General features: G+C 45.2%; 1 protein-coding gene across 4 annotated transcripts in view; it reads left to right on the plus strand.

Annotated features, from left to right (window-relative positions):
* Positions 1–16341, plus strand: part of mh (DNA-dependent metalloprotease SPRTN) — a 48355-nt gene that overhangs the window by 10884 nt on the left and 21130 nt on the right. The window contains exons 2-4 of one of the 4 annotated variants that reach the window (XM_084587786.1): positions 1741–1857; positions 15046–15206; positions 15698–15806. In XM_084587786.1, coding sequence (XP_084443912.1) covers positions 15199–15206; positions 15698–15806 — 117 coding nt within the window. In that variant the 5' untranslated portion in view covers positions 1741–1857; positions 15046–15198. Of the gene's footprint in view, positions 1–1715; positions 1858–13936; positions 14309–14568; positions 14593–15045; positions 15207–15697; positions 15807–16341 lie in introns of those variants that run through there. The other 3 variants (XM_084587785.1, XM_084587783.1, XM_084587784.1) reach the window with 3 other exon arrangements.

Consider the following 16341-nt stretch of genomic DNA (forward strand, 5'->3'; position numbering starts at 1 on the left):
TTTCTTCTGTGTAGCCTGATAAGTTCGGATTTTTCTGGGGAGCATTGAATACCGCTCTCCCCGGCAAATTCCTCGACTAGGTCTATAGCGGCTTGCAGAGCTTCTTCTTTTTGCGCCAAGGATCCCTGAGTAGCCCAGATAGTGATGTCGTCCGCGTATAAAGTGAAGCCAATATCATTGCGGGTCAACAGTTTTTTTGCTAAATTTATCATTGCTATGTTAAATAGCATTGGAGAGATTATAGAACCCTGCGGTGTACCTTTGTTCGGCATGGGTACTTTTGGTGATCGGATCTCTCCAATTCCTATGGTGTGTGTGCGATCTGAGAGGAAAGCCTTCACGTATTTGAAGATTTTCTCCCCGCAGTTGATATTGTTTAATTCGTGCAATATGGTTTGGTGGCCAATGTTGTCGAATGCTCCTTTGAGATATCTAGTGCCAGAATGAAATTTTCGCCTTTTCAGGGTATGGTGTTGATGATTTCTTCCCTAATCCGGAGGAAAGCATCTTGCGTGCAGAGTCCCTTGCGGAAGCCCAGCATGCAGGAAGGAAAGATGTTGTTTTCGTCGATGTAATTTTGGAGCCTGAGGTGGACTACTTTTTCATAGAGTTTTCCCAGGCAAGAAGTGAGGGAGATAGGACGGAGACTCTCCACAGCCGGTGGCTTTCCAGCCTTTTTTATGGTGATGATATCCGCGTGTCTCCAATCTGATGGGACCTGTCCCTTCTCCCACAGTTCTTCGTTGATGTACTTCGTTAGGTCTTGCAGATGTTCGGTGCTTAAGTTCCTAATCATGGCGTAGGTGACTTTGTCTCCTCCAGGGGCAGTGTTTCTTGTAAATGTACGGGCGGCTGAGTAGACCTCCGCCAGTGTTATGGGAAAGTCAAGGGAGGGGTTTGGTTGACCCGCATATGAAGTTTGGCAAGCCGGAGTAGGGTCTCCTATGTATTCGTGTGCATGGCGGTGATCAACTCTGCATCTGTGCCCGGGTATTTATGGGCTGTGGCGTGGAGGGTTCTTCTTGTGGCCGTTTTGGTTTTTGAGGGGTCTATCATGCTTCTTAATATTGACCATGATTTAGCCGTGCTTAGGGTACCTTTCAGCGAATTGCAGAAATCTGCCCAGTTTTGCTTGGCGAGATTTATAGCATACCCTTGTGCTTCAGCCGTAACCTGTGCTATCTTCATTTTAAGTTTTCTATTTAATTTTTGCTGAATAAGAAGAACTCAATCTTCTACTTTGTGACATTCGCCTAGTGGGCGCGCTGCCAACATGTTTTATCCTGCTCGATAAAAAGACGTTCGACGTCTGTTTAATATCGTACAGATGTAGTCAGGGCCATTAACAGGTGAATGTATACATGAAGGCTCGTAAGAATTAATGCTGCATTTATTTTCTTTAAATTTTTGCTATGAGCGCAAATGCAATATATGTTCTCCACAATCACTTGCAGCGCAATTTGCGCGATCTGCTGAGCATGTTTTAATATATAATGATAAAATTTTTATTCAAATGCGCGTCATCAATTATTATGCTTATTTTTCATCCGACATTAAACTTAATGTACCGTATACATACCACAAATAAATATCTTGGTCGATCAGTCGAGCTGGTTGTACGTGGTTAATTAGTTCATCATGATATCTTATAATGACCTTCAAAAATAAAATTTAATACTCTGAGAAATAGCGCTGCTTGACTTTGTCCGGATCCTATAACGATGTTCACTCGATTTCTAGGACCGTTGATGAAGAGCTCGTCACTCGTTGAAATTCGGGAAAGTGAAAACAGCTAGAAAAGCTACTTCACAACTCTTGACCTGTTTTGTCGATATCGCTCTGGAATGACCGCTCAAGGTAACTGCAGTTGCATTTGCAGCAGATCCTTTTCTGCGCGAAAATATACCCGGGTAGTACCGTAGATGAATAAAACTCGCAGTGCGGTATCCTATCTGCGTTCGATTAAGATCATACACGCTCGAACTTCTTATGGCCTAGCTGGTATATATATACACCAAAACGTGAACGAGCTGCAAGCGTTTGTTATTGCGCTATCACGAGTTGCAAACGAACTGATCAAGTTTCAGTGCAGAAGTGCAACGCGCGCTAGCTGCCAAGGCAATCCATCGCCGAAGGGTCTACAATTGCCGCGCTCAACTCCTCTGTCATTCGCTCTAATCTTTATCCGACCACAAGAAACAAGTGAAAACAGGTACCAGAATATATGCTCTTAAATCTGCATTGCGGCACGTACTACCATGGCACGTATATATATGCTTCGCTGACAGTATGAAAATTTTCTGTCCAAATGAGCGGCATTCATTCCCTGAATTACCAACGCTGAAGCAACTAAGTTACTTTAATGACATTAATAGCATTTGAAAACTATATTAACACTGCGACTTCTAGAACTGGTGCGACATCTTTCAAACTATTTTGAATAGCACTATGAGAAAAAACGACAGCCTTTCAATAAAAATGTTTCAAGCTGCAAAAATGTTATAATAATATGCTACAGAAATTATGAAGTGCGCAGGAAAGAAACGAATGACCGTGTCTTCTTTCAGATGTTTCTGCCAATATCTAACCGAGGGGACGCACCCAACGCCAGATATGTTGGTTTCTTTTAAGCGGTCAAAAAATAAAAAATACCGGGAATCCTTCGCACTCCTTACGCGCTGTGAATCCGTACACATTGAGAAAGTTTCGCTTCTATCACGCGTTTATTTTAACCAGGTGAGACCCGCTTTAAATAAAACTTGAAATTTCTCCAACCAACACTTTTATTTTATAAAACCCGACGTTTCGGAGCCGGCTCGGCTCCTTCTTCAGGGGTGCATGACGCGGGGCTGCGTGCAGCTATTCGCCGCGAGATCGACCTAGAGGTGGCGCCACCGTCACTCCGGTAGTGTGGATCGGCAGCCGGCGGCGCTCGCAGAAACGCACGCTGCGTAGTCCTGCTTCCGAGTTTACGGCGGGTTTGTTGGCGATGAAAACGTGTCTTCTGCAGTATTTCTGCAATATTGCAGAAAAAAAAAATCCAAGGATTTCGCCAATGCAGCAGAAGAAGAGCAGATTTTAGGAAAACAAAGCACGCCACCACCAGTCTTCTAGATTTACTTTGCACGTTTCTTGCGCTGTACCGCGCTCACGTGCCTAATGCTTGGGCCTGCCTAATGGCAGCTTTGTTTTTCTTATCGACTTTTAAACAGTTTGCACGTGTCTCATGCGAGTGAGACCGGCGAATTTAGTGTCAAGCCCACGCAGATATAAGGTTCGTGCACTGACCTGCAGTAATTTAGATTGAATCGAGGCAGCCTGGTTCATTATATCGTACTTGACTCGAGGATTAAGCAGGTTAAATGTAGCATTGGCAGCGCACTGCATAGCGAGTTGCTTTAGACTGAATGAACATCAACTCTGGCCCCCCAGACAACCACGCACAAATATTCCCCAAAAATGAGATCACGCCGACAATATACAGGAAACCTCGCTACACAGGAAAGCTGATTGTTCACGTGTACAGCGCTGAGTGGATTGAAATTGCCGAGATGCTTTTTGCGGCCACTGTCATAGAATGTGATAGTGTAATAATGCATGCGCCACTAACTGTAAATGATTTCCTGAAACCGAGGAAAGTATAAGGGATTTCTGATGTGTGTGATGTTAATATATAACGGATGAATTAGTAGTGTAATTATTTTGTTTTGCAATGCAAATAAATTTCACCCTGTGAGAGAACGTTTACACACTTGACAGAATTTACAATAATCAGCGATTAATTTTCAGTAACGTTAAAGTGCAAGCTACGAATTACTCGCTGCGAAGACATCGTTATAAACTGCGCATGGGCACTGTCATGTTCTGGGCAGCAATTTTACAGGCAGAAAATTTCTTTATCACTAATTATTTAGCAGTGACTAAATCTTATGCGAAGTAAAATATTAGGGTTGCTTCCAAAACAGATGCCGGATATAAAACTATTTCGAAAGAAATGGAGGTCATCTTATTATACGACTATAAAAATGTATTTATTCCCGAACTAAACTCTGATATTTAAGCCCGCATGAAGCTGTTTTACTCCCCTTGTCAGAAATGACGAGTTTTCTCGGAAGACAGCACTTGGACGAAAAGGGATTATAATGATTATAATAGGCTACCAGTAAAGTACATTGATCTAGGTGTATTATGTAATATTTAGGGTAACAATTAGGTGCAGGGAATATGTTTCCCAAACATTCGAGCATTTCTCTAAAGCAAAATGTGCTCACTAAAACTTTACGGACGCACAGAAGCCTTCAACAACAAAAGAAAAGAAAAGAAATGCATATTGGCCCGGATTTAACTCATGAAAGCGGCATCGGCTATGACGGATGATTGCAGAGGCTGGTTTTGGTGTCGTTTTAATTTTTTTTCGTTATTAACACCACATTTACCACGTGGGATTGTTTATTGTGCAGTCAAATCCCACAGCAGAGGAACGCCTTTCGAAACGGTTGTAATTGAATCCCCCGTTCTCGAAACCAGCAGTCGAGCGCCCTTACCATTGAGACACCGCGACAGAAGTTTAAAAGAAAAAAAAAAACAAAAAAAAAAACAAAAAACAAACAAAAAACAAACAAAAAAAAAAACAAAAAAAAAACAAAAAAAAAAAAAACGAAGTACTCGCACAACTCTATCGTGCATACAGACGGTATAGCAGGCATAGAGTGGTCTGTTCAAACTGCATTCTGCTATATGAAGCAGTCTGCGGTGGCATATTTTTAAGCTGTGGTATTCCAAACAGAAACGGGAATATGCGATTTCTGAGTGTTTGCATTAACTTTTATTGACGGCAACGACCTGTTTTGCTTTGACACGGCGGTAACGACAGTACCACTTCGTTTGAGACACTGCATGTCAAAGGATCTCAAGCGCCAAAGACCGCGATGGATGATGTCCTTATCCAAGCATGACATGCTCGATACGGACAAGTATATTTTTTTTAATGCAGCGTGGAGTTATAGACTGTTCATATTTATTTTGCAAGAGGCATATAGGTAAGCAAAAGCTCACAGGAACCGCGAAACAAACAAGAACACTCCTGTACACGCCGCACGCGCGCGTAAATCACTGCGGGCTGGCACGCGACGCAAAAAACGCATCCACACTGAGTAGGTTTCGCCGCTGAGCCGCAAGGTGGCGACTCTGCTCGATCTCGAGGCCAATAAGTAAAGGAATGGTCGAGGGGGAGAAGAAGGTGGGGGGGGGGGAGAATGGGGAGGGGGTGAGGTGTGAAAGAAATGAGAAGGAAGGAGGGGGATTTAGACGAGTGAGGGTGCCGCAGGTGCAGGTGTGCTCGCTGGCGACTTTTTTCTTTTCTTCTGTGAAGTGGCCAGGAGAGAGCAAAGACCTTGCAAGTATACAGCAGGGAGGTTGCCTATTGTCCGGTTGATGTTATTTGCGGTAGACTGTATGTGTCATGACTCGAGGAGGCGTCTTTTGCGGTAATTGGTCTCGGTCTCCAGGATGAATGTTTCTTCGAAATTTATTCTGTGGTCGGAATCTTCTGAATGTTCAGCTACGGGGTTGCGTTCTGTTAAAAAATTTCGTACATTGTTCTTGTGTTGCCGAATTCTTTCTTTTAGGTTTTTTGTTTCGCCAATGTAGCTAGCATCACAGTCGGCGCAGGGAATTTTGTAGACAATGCCTTGGGCTCTTTCTCTTGGTGGTCGATCTTTGGGGAAGGGTAGCAGGCTCCCCAAAGTGTTTGAAGGCTTGTGCGCCACTCGAATTCCCTCTTTTCTTAGAATGCGGGCGATGGTTTCGCTGGCGCCTCGGACATAGGGGACAGTGACGTACTTTTAGTTATCAACCCAACCAGACAGGCAAATCAGCTTTCAGACCCGCGTTAGTTCGGTTTTATATCATTTTGAGTAGTTTACCATTTGATTTTGAATTCTACACGTAAAGACCTTTTAAACGATATATGACTTGATGTTCTAGCCTAAAGTTCAATTGTTAATGAAATCACCTAATTAAAGCTCATTAGCTAATACCAGAAAATCTTATAGTGCAATATCTCGTTCTCAATACAAGATATTCAACGATATATGACTTGATGCTGTAGCGGAAAGTTGAATTTATTACAAAGAACTAATTTATTTGTTTATTTTTTATTTTATTTTATTATTGATGGCAATTAAGACTAGACGTCTAGTGCAGTTATGCTCGGCATAAGCTATTTAACGACATAACACTTGAGCTCTTATACTCGACATAATCAACACAGCACATTTATACACACTATATAAATGAGCTGTGCCGTAGGATCCAATAATGCTGCTCATTAATATATACATTTTTTTTTTTCAGAACGTTTTTAGCTGAAATTTTATCCCATGCAATCCAAAAGAGGGTGAAGATATCCAGACAAGTGCGAAGTAGTATAGAGCCGCAAATGGCCCCTTGCAAGATGGCGGACGTCGGCTTCACTTTTCACGCGCCGCCTCCACTCCCAGAAGTTCTATAGAATAGGATGTCATGGGTTGCAGCAAGCATTTCGCTCGCTGCAACCCATGACATCTTATTCTATGGAGCTTCTGGGAGTGGATCGAGGCGGTGCGTGAAAAGTGAAGCCGACGTCCGCCATCTTGCAAGGGGCAAGAAGGGCATTTCGCTCAAGACGGGGGCAGTTTCTGGCCCTACGGGGCTGGACGGTAGGTCAACGCAGCTTGCGGCGGGGGCTAGCCAGCCACTGATTTTTATCTGTTGTAGGTCGATCGTCACTGCACCCGCTTCGGCGGTGGTGTACGACGGCTGTTGTTGCGGCGCGCGTCTTCCTCTTCTTCTTTTTTCCTTTCTTGTCTATTTTTCTCTTCTGTCCGCACGAGGTAGCGGAGGTGGCTCAGCTACAGAGCCAGTAGCAGGCCCGTGTATTTTCTTTTATTTCTTCCTACAGCCACAATAACAAGCATTTCGCTGCTGTTACCGGGTCGCAGCAGACGGCGCCGTAAGCTCGAGGTTTCGAGCTCGAGAGCGTCTGCGTCAGTGGTGGTGCCAAAAGACTTTACTAGTAACGTTGGTGGTGCCTGTCTGTACAATCTAGCCCAAGAAATGCTGCGGTTGGCAGTGTGGACCGCAATGAGGCGCTCTCGCAGAGCGTGCTGTGACCGGTGCCGCCAGTCTAATCAACCTATCCTCCCCACCCCCCTCCTCTCAGTTTTCTATTCGTATTCTCCATCCCCCCCCCCCTGTTTTCCCCCTTTTAAACAACGGCTAGGGTTGTTCTAGTAATGTTGGGCTAGGCTGCATTTTTGCGCCCACCGATGCAAAGAAAACCACATCATCATCATCATCTACGACTTCTAGTTACCTAGCGGCGGTGGGATGGACACGCACGCACGAATAATGTTGCGTATGTTGCGTTTCTGTTCTACAAGACGCTAACGTTAAGGATATTATTTTACTTTACATGGTAGTTCTTTTCTTCTTCTTCTTCTTCTTCTTCTTATTATTATTATTATTATTATTATTATTATTATTATTATTATTATTATTATTATTATTATTATTATTATTATTATTATTATGTACAATTGCATGCTAAAGAACATTTTTTTTATACAATGACGCCATTTACGTCACTTTCTCTGTGTGTGGAAATAGCATAGAGTGTCTTACACTTCTCTTACCCAACGTTACTACCTAGAGGGAAAGCTGTGCTGCCGTCTATGTAAGTTTACATGGAGCACGGCCGGTCTCGAGGGAGAGCGCACTTCTCTTCTCCCTCGAGACCAGCCATGCATAGAGCTTTCAGACGGCCAGTTCAGCCACCATGGGCGCTCAAAGCATCATGGGTATATCATGGGCCGGAGAGCTACAGAGTGCAGAACTACAACTATAGTGAACTAGACTACAACTTTTGGCCAAAACTAATGCAAAGATAAACGTTGTTTTACCGTAAATAATGTCCTAAGATTGAATATTGTGACTATAAATTGCAAAAAGAGAGAGAAACAGCATGCCAGTGTGAGATTTATCCAATATAAGCGATGGCTCTTTCTCCTATTGGCTTAGTTTTGAGCAGCACAAATACCAATATTTCGCACTTAATAAGCAAACTTTGAAATAAAAAAAAAACGTTATGAAAATATTTATCGTTGTGCAATCACTTAAGGAAGTTTTTAGTGGCATTTCGGGAAACAGAAACCATTTATTGGCGACGTCTGATTTTGCGCCTTCGCTACTATGGCTTTCGCGGTCTATGTACGAACCTTCAAATGATGATGATGATTAAAAAGAAACATCGCAGTAACGCCACTTCACGTACCCGAGAAAAACCGACTGTCCCGCAACAAGTAGCACACCAGCCCATGATTCTTAGCGCGCCCACGGTGGCTGAAGTGCAGCGCCCTCAGCTTTCCCTCTAGGATTCACACCACAGCACAACAAGGCACAGACATCCTTCAATACCTCACACAGCGATACATTTCGCCCCTGCTCCCACCTTCTTCCACGCCCCCATCCCCTCCTCCACCTAACCCAAGGCTAGATGAGGACAACCACCGCGGAGGTACGGTCCACCCTCGCCCACATCACTCGTAGCACCGCACCCGGGCCCGACCAAATTACATACAAACTCCTTCGAAACCTTGATGATACATCTCTTTCTCAACTCACAGCTTACTACAACCAACATTGAAGGGAGGGTACTTTACCAGCCTCTTGAAAACATGCTGCAATCAACTTCATTCCTAAGCCCGGAAAACCCCTTTCCTTAGACAACCTACGCCCCATTTCTCTCACAAGTTGTCTTGGCAAACTCTATGAACACGTAATCCTCAGACGGCTTCAACCTGAACTCGAATTTACCGGTTTTTTTGCTCACTCTCAATTCGGCTTCCGCCCACATCTCTGCACCCACGACATTCTACTGAACCTGAAAGAGACCATCCTAAGCAATACCTTCCATAAACATGCCACACGGGCCATACTTGCACTTGATATACAGAAGGCATTTGACAACGTGAGCCATGACCACATTCTGTCTACCCTTGCCACAACTAACTGCGGGCTACGCATCTGGCGCTACGTTGAGGCATTCCTAACCAAACGCACGGCTCATATCACACTCGGGTCCTACACCTCCCCGACCACCTATTTACCCAACCGAGGCACACCGCAGGGCTCAGTCCTCTCACCCATCCTCTTTAACATCGCCCTAACTCCCTTAGCCCGGATACTCGAAACTATACCTGACCTTCAGCACGCAATATACGCAGACGACATCACACTATAGACTACTAAGGGTTGCCCTGGCCAATTGTTGAACAAACTTTGCAATTCGCTACAGATGCCATCCACACATATACACAGGCTAAAGGTCTTGCGTGTGCACCGCAGAAATCTGAGCTTCTATAGTCATATCCCACGTGCCCCAACCATCACCGTACTCCTTGACAACGCTCCGATTCCCAAAGTACCACGGCTCCGACTGCTGGGTCTCCACATTCAACAGGACACTAGAGCCACCTACACCATACACCTCCTGCAGCGCCAAATCAACCAGATAACACATCTCATTCGTCGCATTTCAAGCCGCAATCATGGCCTCAAGGAAAAAGACACTTTAAGACTCGTAGATGCCCTTATCGTTAGTCGACTAGCTTACCACCTCCCCTACCATCACATCACCAAAACCCAACTCAGTAAACATAACGTTCTACACCGCTCAGCCGTTAAAGCTGCCCTCCATTTACCTCTTCATACCAGTACGATTCGGCTCCTTCAATTAGGCATTCGTAACAATATGTTGAGGAGATCATAAAGGCGCACCTCTCCAGCCAACAACGTCGACTCCGCACAACATCTACATGCCCTCATCTCTTGCGCTCAATGGGCTACAATACCCCTAGCTGATCCCTCACCTCATACTCATATACCCATCCCTCCGCATCTGCGGAGCCTCCTCGAGCTCAAACCCCTCCCACAAAATATGGATCCAGAACACCACAAAGGTCGTCGCGCAGCCCGTGCCTCATATTTTTCCGAAGAGTACTCTACACGCCAAGACATCATCTACACGGATGCTTCACACAATCCGGACATTCCTCACATCTGCACTGCTGTATTCACGGACATTCGCCGCTCAACATTCAATGCCGCCTCCATCCACTGCACTAGCATCGCCGAGGCCAAATGTAATTGCACACATCAGTCAGTTGCAGAGTGAGCACACCACAATATGCACAGACTCCCAAACAGCATACAGATATCTACTGCGAGGAACCCTCCCACACTCATCTGCTAAAATATTATCTACTCTACCTACCCCTCCCGATACCATCACCATCACATGGGTTCCTGGGCATGAGGACATCCTCGGAAATGAGCGCGCTCATGCGTTTGCCCGAGAACTAAGCTTCCGGGCGCCGGTGGATGTCCTCCCAAAACCTTCATTATACCGCCACGCGCTCATGCGTTTGCCCGAGAACTAAGCTTCCGGGCGCCGGTGGATCCTCCCAAAACCTTCATTATACCGCCACGTACCCGCCACCACGTCCCACGCTTTCTCACATCGACAGCACGTACTGGCGACAACTCCAAACACATTCGTTTCCATCTCCTCAATTTGCCCACATATTTCACCCCACGGACTTCCCACCGTACTGCACCACATGCAACGCCACCCCACCCCCTCCTCCTGGGAGGCTGTCCTTAAAGCCACGCAACCTGCAGATCAGTTACGGCTGGTCGAGCGGGCTAAGCTAGAAGGAACAGCCAGAGGGCTCGTGGACTAAGAGGTCCTCCTGGGAGTGTTTACATTTTTTTTAAAATAAAGTTTTTTCCTCCTCCTCCTCCTCCTCCTCCTCTAGGATAGTGTAAGGAATTCTGTGGTAGCTCTCTTTATCTATGGAAATAGCCACTGCTAAACAGTAATTAAGATAGAGGGAGAAAAATTAGCATGATAGCAACTGCTACCACCCCGTTTCAAAGGGGACGCTCCTATATTCCATCCCATAGAGTTTTCCATCCACCCATCCATCCATCGCATAAAAAAAAAAAAGAAAAATGGCGCGAGAGAAACAAAAACATGACTAGAGTCCCTAGAAGTATTTGCTAGTCTGCCGTCCGAGCGGGGTTCCCTATGGAACCGGTTGGCCGCTTCCCGGATGAAAGCGCAGGGGGCGCTGTACGCATTCGGAGCGTGGTCGCGTTGTGTACGTGGTGCTGTGGCGGTTGTGCCGTACTGCGAGTCTGCGGCGCGCTTATCCGCTGGTGCCGTGACAAGGCTCGTGCACCATGTGCGCTTTTTTTCGCTCGCGGGCCGGAATGCGCGCAAATTAGCTAGCATGTGTGCAAGTGTGCCTTTTTTATGGATATGTGATCGCGTCATGTCCAGAAAACGGGGTAAGCGTGATAGCACGTGTTTCTTGCCCGGGTGCAAGACCGGGTAGCGCTCGTGCAAGGTGAAATGTTCTCTCTTCAGGACACCGAAAGAAGCAGGGAAGAGGCAAGAGTGGGAGCGCAACATCAAGCGCGGCTGCAAAGGCAATAACATTGTTTATTGTCTCAGCTAGGGCATAAAGGAATATGCAAAACGAAAATTAAAAGGCGTAATAAATGAAAGAAAATAGACTGGCTGTGTTCTAATAAAATTCAAGAGAGAACGATGATAAGGCCCTTGCGTGCAAGCAATGTACGAAGATGGGTTGCTCGGTGAAAGGCCCACTGCCGTCAGATGCCGATATTGTTGGCTTCAGTGGCGGGCAAACCCACAAGTGGTGAATATCTTCCTAATTATTTTGTGAGTTGCAGACAGGGAATCCTGGACGTTGATATAAATATCGGTATATATAAATATCGGATGATCCGGATCGGGGTTGCCCTCACATTACTGTAACACGAATAAGCTAGTGTCGAAGTTTGTGAGCGACCCTTCAAACCCTGCTTTATTGAGCGAAGGTTTAAGACAGGTAAAGGTAATTGAGATTCCACGGGATGTTACGCAACTCACGAAGGATGCCATCTCAACGCTGTTTCCTGACACTCCAAAATACTTGTTGAAACCCCTGCCTCTCAAGAGAAAGGAGCGCAACTTGTACGAGCCAGCAGGGAGACCTGCAGAGAAAAAAAAAGTGCACTGATCCTGAAGCATCAGTGGAGCCAGTTGAAGAATACAGCGGTGGTGGATCGTGTGACGTGAGCCTGCTCCAGGAATGCAGAAAGCTGCATGCCACCGCCACTGGGGACAAATGTCGATCTTTCTGATGTTGAACAATGAACATTCGCATAGTGCCACTCAAGCGAGGACGAATCTCCGGAGGCAACTGCCATCGGCGAGTTCTGTTCCATCGCAGTGGTGAAGCTGCCATGAATGCTGCTGTGTGCATTCGAGGAAACAAAGTCAAGGAGATAGCTGTAAAGTCAACAGAAGAGGTAATTAATCTTATTCAGGACATTGCGAAACTCAGCTTGTGTCCTGGCAGCGGATTGAAGCCTATTACCAAGACCTTTCCCACCTACAATGGGCGTTGCTTAATTTGCGACGAACTGTACCATTATTTCTGATGCAACATGATAGCCTGCAAATACTTGCGAAAGTTAACTCAGAACACCCTGTCAAGAAGAAAAAAAAATTAAGAAACAGACTTCTATGTCTCGAGCAGTTTGTCGTACGAAGGACAATTAAGGTGGCAAAGCTGGTAAAAGATCTCGGTGAAATGAAAAATGAAAATGAACACCTTCAAGGAGAGAGTTTGAAAGAAGTGTTAGTGCCCTTCGTCTCAACTAACAGCTGGCTGTTAAAATATGTTTTAGAGGTTGCAAAACGGAAGTCAACAAAAGTGATGGCATATTCTGATGAGTGGCTACTAGGCTTCCTAAGTACCAAATAATGCCTATCAGCAGGTTGCCTGAAGCGCGGTGCGATTTGAAGGGCTCGGGTTCCCATCTTGCGTGCTTTAATTGTGCATGCATCCGAAAGTTTCTACTTCTACATACGTGTTATAACTTAGCTAAACGTCCGAAGAAGTTAAGATGAAACTATAGCGTGAATGAAAACGCCGCCGACAGCGCTCTGTTGCTCGCACACATGGTCCTTAGAGCCTAGAATGTGCGTCTAGTATAGTTCTCCATGCAAGCGCAATTGTTTGCACAAAATCCTCAGAAGTCTTCATTACACTACGGCACGGCGGTAGCTTCAGCAGGATAATAGGGTATAAAAAGCAGCTTCGTTTCTACATCGGCTCAGGGGCATGCGCGCAAAACTTCGCTCACGAAAAAAAAAAAAGTCGCATCCGTGGATATGCCAACAACACGGCTGCGAATTCAATATTACGACTAAACTGAAATCAAAGACTAAAGAGCGGCATCGCATGTACAAGGCACCTGACAATGAGCATGCAGCGAATGCATTTCGAAGCGCACGGGCGCGCGCGTCGTCTGCTCCGTCAGCAGTGGCGCACTCCGGTTCACCGCAGCGCCACCGCGGCGATCATTCAGCGGCCGCCCCCGCCGCGGCCGGCGGACGACAGACTAGCAATATTTCTAGGGACCCTAACATGACAAAGACAACTAAAAGCCGCGCGTAACCACGATGATGATGGTGCTCAGGCCATGGTCATGCCGCCATACCCATACTATACCCATACCATTTAAAACGAGTCGGCACCAAAACTAGTGCGCAGGCCAAAAGTAAAAGTGAAAGGCAGAAAGAAGAAAGTTAAAAAAAAAGGAAGAACAAACAAGCCATGTGGCTAGCGTCATCCGGTCATCCCTTGACAAACACTGGCAATAAAAGACAACAACACAAGGGGTCGATTTCTTGAACCATATTTCTCTGAACCAAAATTTTTTTATTAAATTTATGTTTAGTTTTTTTAGTAAAATATATACACAACTTTGGCTTAAACGGTACCGCGTTTGTAATCTTATGCTTATTTTGTCTTGGTTGCGCGCCTTATTATTATTGTTTTTTTGTTGTTGCTTTGGCGCGTTCAGTCGAGCTCTTTCTTTATTTCTTTGTTCAGTCGCTGTCGCGCGCGAACGTGTGCTGGTATGATCGTATGGTCGCGCGCAGTAAATTACCACGCGGCGTCATCGTTTCGCGGTGCCACGGCAGCTTAATTTGCTCTGTCACGCAGTTTTTGTCTGCGAAGTGTGTGAAGCTTTATCTGCCAGCACTTCTGCATTTAACATGGCTAGCGAAGAGGATGACTATAATTTGAGCCTGGAGCTTGCGGTGCTGAATGAAGAGCAGCAGTATCACGAGAGTTTGCTGGAATTGAATGAACTGAGCATTGTGAGGCCGCCAGATATATCTGTGGTACGTGCAGCTTCTAGCGCTGGAAAGACATTTAATGCGGAAAGCTGGGCGAGTTCGTGTTTAGATTCAGCGTAGTTCTAGCGGATATCACAGGGACGAAGGAAACACACGGACACCACCGTTTGTGTCTGTCCCTGTGATATGCGCTAGAACAGACAGCGTTTGTGGTGTCTTGTGTTCTCCCTTCGTCTACGTGGTATGCGCTAGAACTGTCAATTGAAGCTGTAAAGACCTTTGCGCGCAAACTGCAGTACACCCGAGCAGAGTTAATTGACATGTTGTTGGTACTGTCTTGTCCGAAATGCCCTTCGTGCCAAAACAGTTCGAGGCGTTTTGACAGTAGAGGCAATCGCCAAATGCGCTGCTGTTTTTTATGATAGTCTGTCAGCGTGTGTTATTGCTCTGGGCAAATGGAGATGGCAGGCGGATCAGGCGTTTGCCTTTTGTTAGACCAAAGGTGGTATGACCTGAAATGAGCACGGCGGAATAAGAACTTTTAGCAGTTGAAAACAGGACTTTGGAGGAAGCCCAACTGAACTAACGTGTATACGTACAAGACGAAGAGATCTTGTTTTGCACATTGTTTGATCGCACTTGTTTGTTTAACAATGGTTGGCCTTCCTCAAGCTTAACTTCAAGTCAGCGCTTTGCTGTGTTTGATATTTGTGTTCTGTCCTCTTGTGCATTTAGCCATGCCAAACTTGTTTGAAGTTGGCACTGTTGTTATTGTTTTGCAGGTGTCTCACTCATCACGAAAAGACTTGTCAGTGGTGGATGAGTTTTGGGAGCTGAATGATCCAAACCCAGATGTGCATCATCTTTTTACTGAATTTAACAAAGCCTATTTTTATGGCAAGCTGGACCAAGTTGTGGTGACCTGGAGCTCACGCATGACCCTGTGAGCATGACTTCTTGTATGCCGAAAAGCATTCCTTGGCATTATTTAGGCTTGCATATACCATGTGAATGCTATGAGCATATGTGGTTAATTTGGCCAAGTATTACAGGTACTAAAATAGCAGTTTTTTTGGGAAGTTGTAGTGCTTTAATGTGGTTAGTTTGCCATAAAAAGCTTCTTTAGAAACAGGTTTGTTGCAAGCTTTCACATTGCACCCAGACTAAAGTACTGATATTGGACAAATGCATTGTCCAGTATCGGTACTTGTTTAAATATTAGGGTCCATAACATTTTGTATTTGTTCATTGCCCAAGTTGTTCAACTGATAATGCATTGTTTCAGTTATTTTCTGCCTAATCGATGCTAGCAAGTAAAGTTGAATTAGCTGTCAATGCAGGCTTTAAAAATGGCAGCTGTGCAGCCGAAGCATTTCAGCTCTTACATTTTTCCTTGGTGCTTGGGCAGTGCAGTGAAACATAAGCCCATTTCAGCTGTGCTGGGCTGTGCTACTACGAAGGAAAGGGTGGGCTTTGCACTGTGAAGCTGAGTGAGCCCCTTCTCAAGTTGCGGCCAAGAAAGGATCTGGTGGAAACACTTCTGGTGAGTACCTCGCATGTGTTGACACGAGTGACCCTGTTGGCTAGTTTTGTTTTGTTTTTTTCACCGTGCTTTATTATTAACTTGGGACCCCCTGTCAACACCATGTTAATATTGAGCTTGTTTTGGTAGTATGACATGCTTTTTATCCCTTTACAAGACACAAGATGTGTGGCTGTCTGATGTGCATAGAAAAATTAATTGCACTCAGAATGGCTCTAGAAATTTAATGACATCACATTCAAGCTGTTTCAACCCCTGCTACTGTATTGTAGAAAAGAAGGGTAAATCTTTGCTGTAATGACTTGTAAAACTACCTGAAATGTGGCATGTATCTGTAACTAGACTTTTCACTAGTAAGGCAACTTGGATTAGACCCGAAAATTGCTTCAAGGGATATTATAAGGCCAAGTGGGACAACTTGCGTCCTGATGTCATGTAAAGGGTCAAGCACATATTGTTCAAAAAAAGCAAGCCAGCAAGAGTAGATGGCATCCTGCCTCTGTTGAAGCATTGCTTCCAAGTGATAAAATCTGGA

This window comes from Amblyomma maculatum, chromosome 1 (genome assembly GCF_055883805.1).
Source record: "Amblyomma maculatum isolate TAMU_Amacu chromosome 1, ASM5588380v1, whole genome shotgun sequence".
NCBI lineage: Eukaryota > Metazoa > Arthropoda > Arachnida > Ixodida > Ixodidae > Amblyomma > Amblyomma maculatum.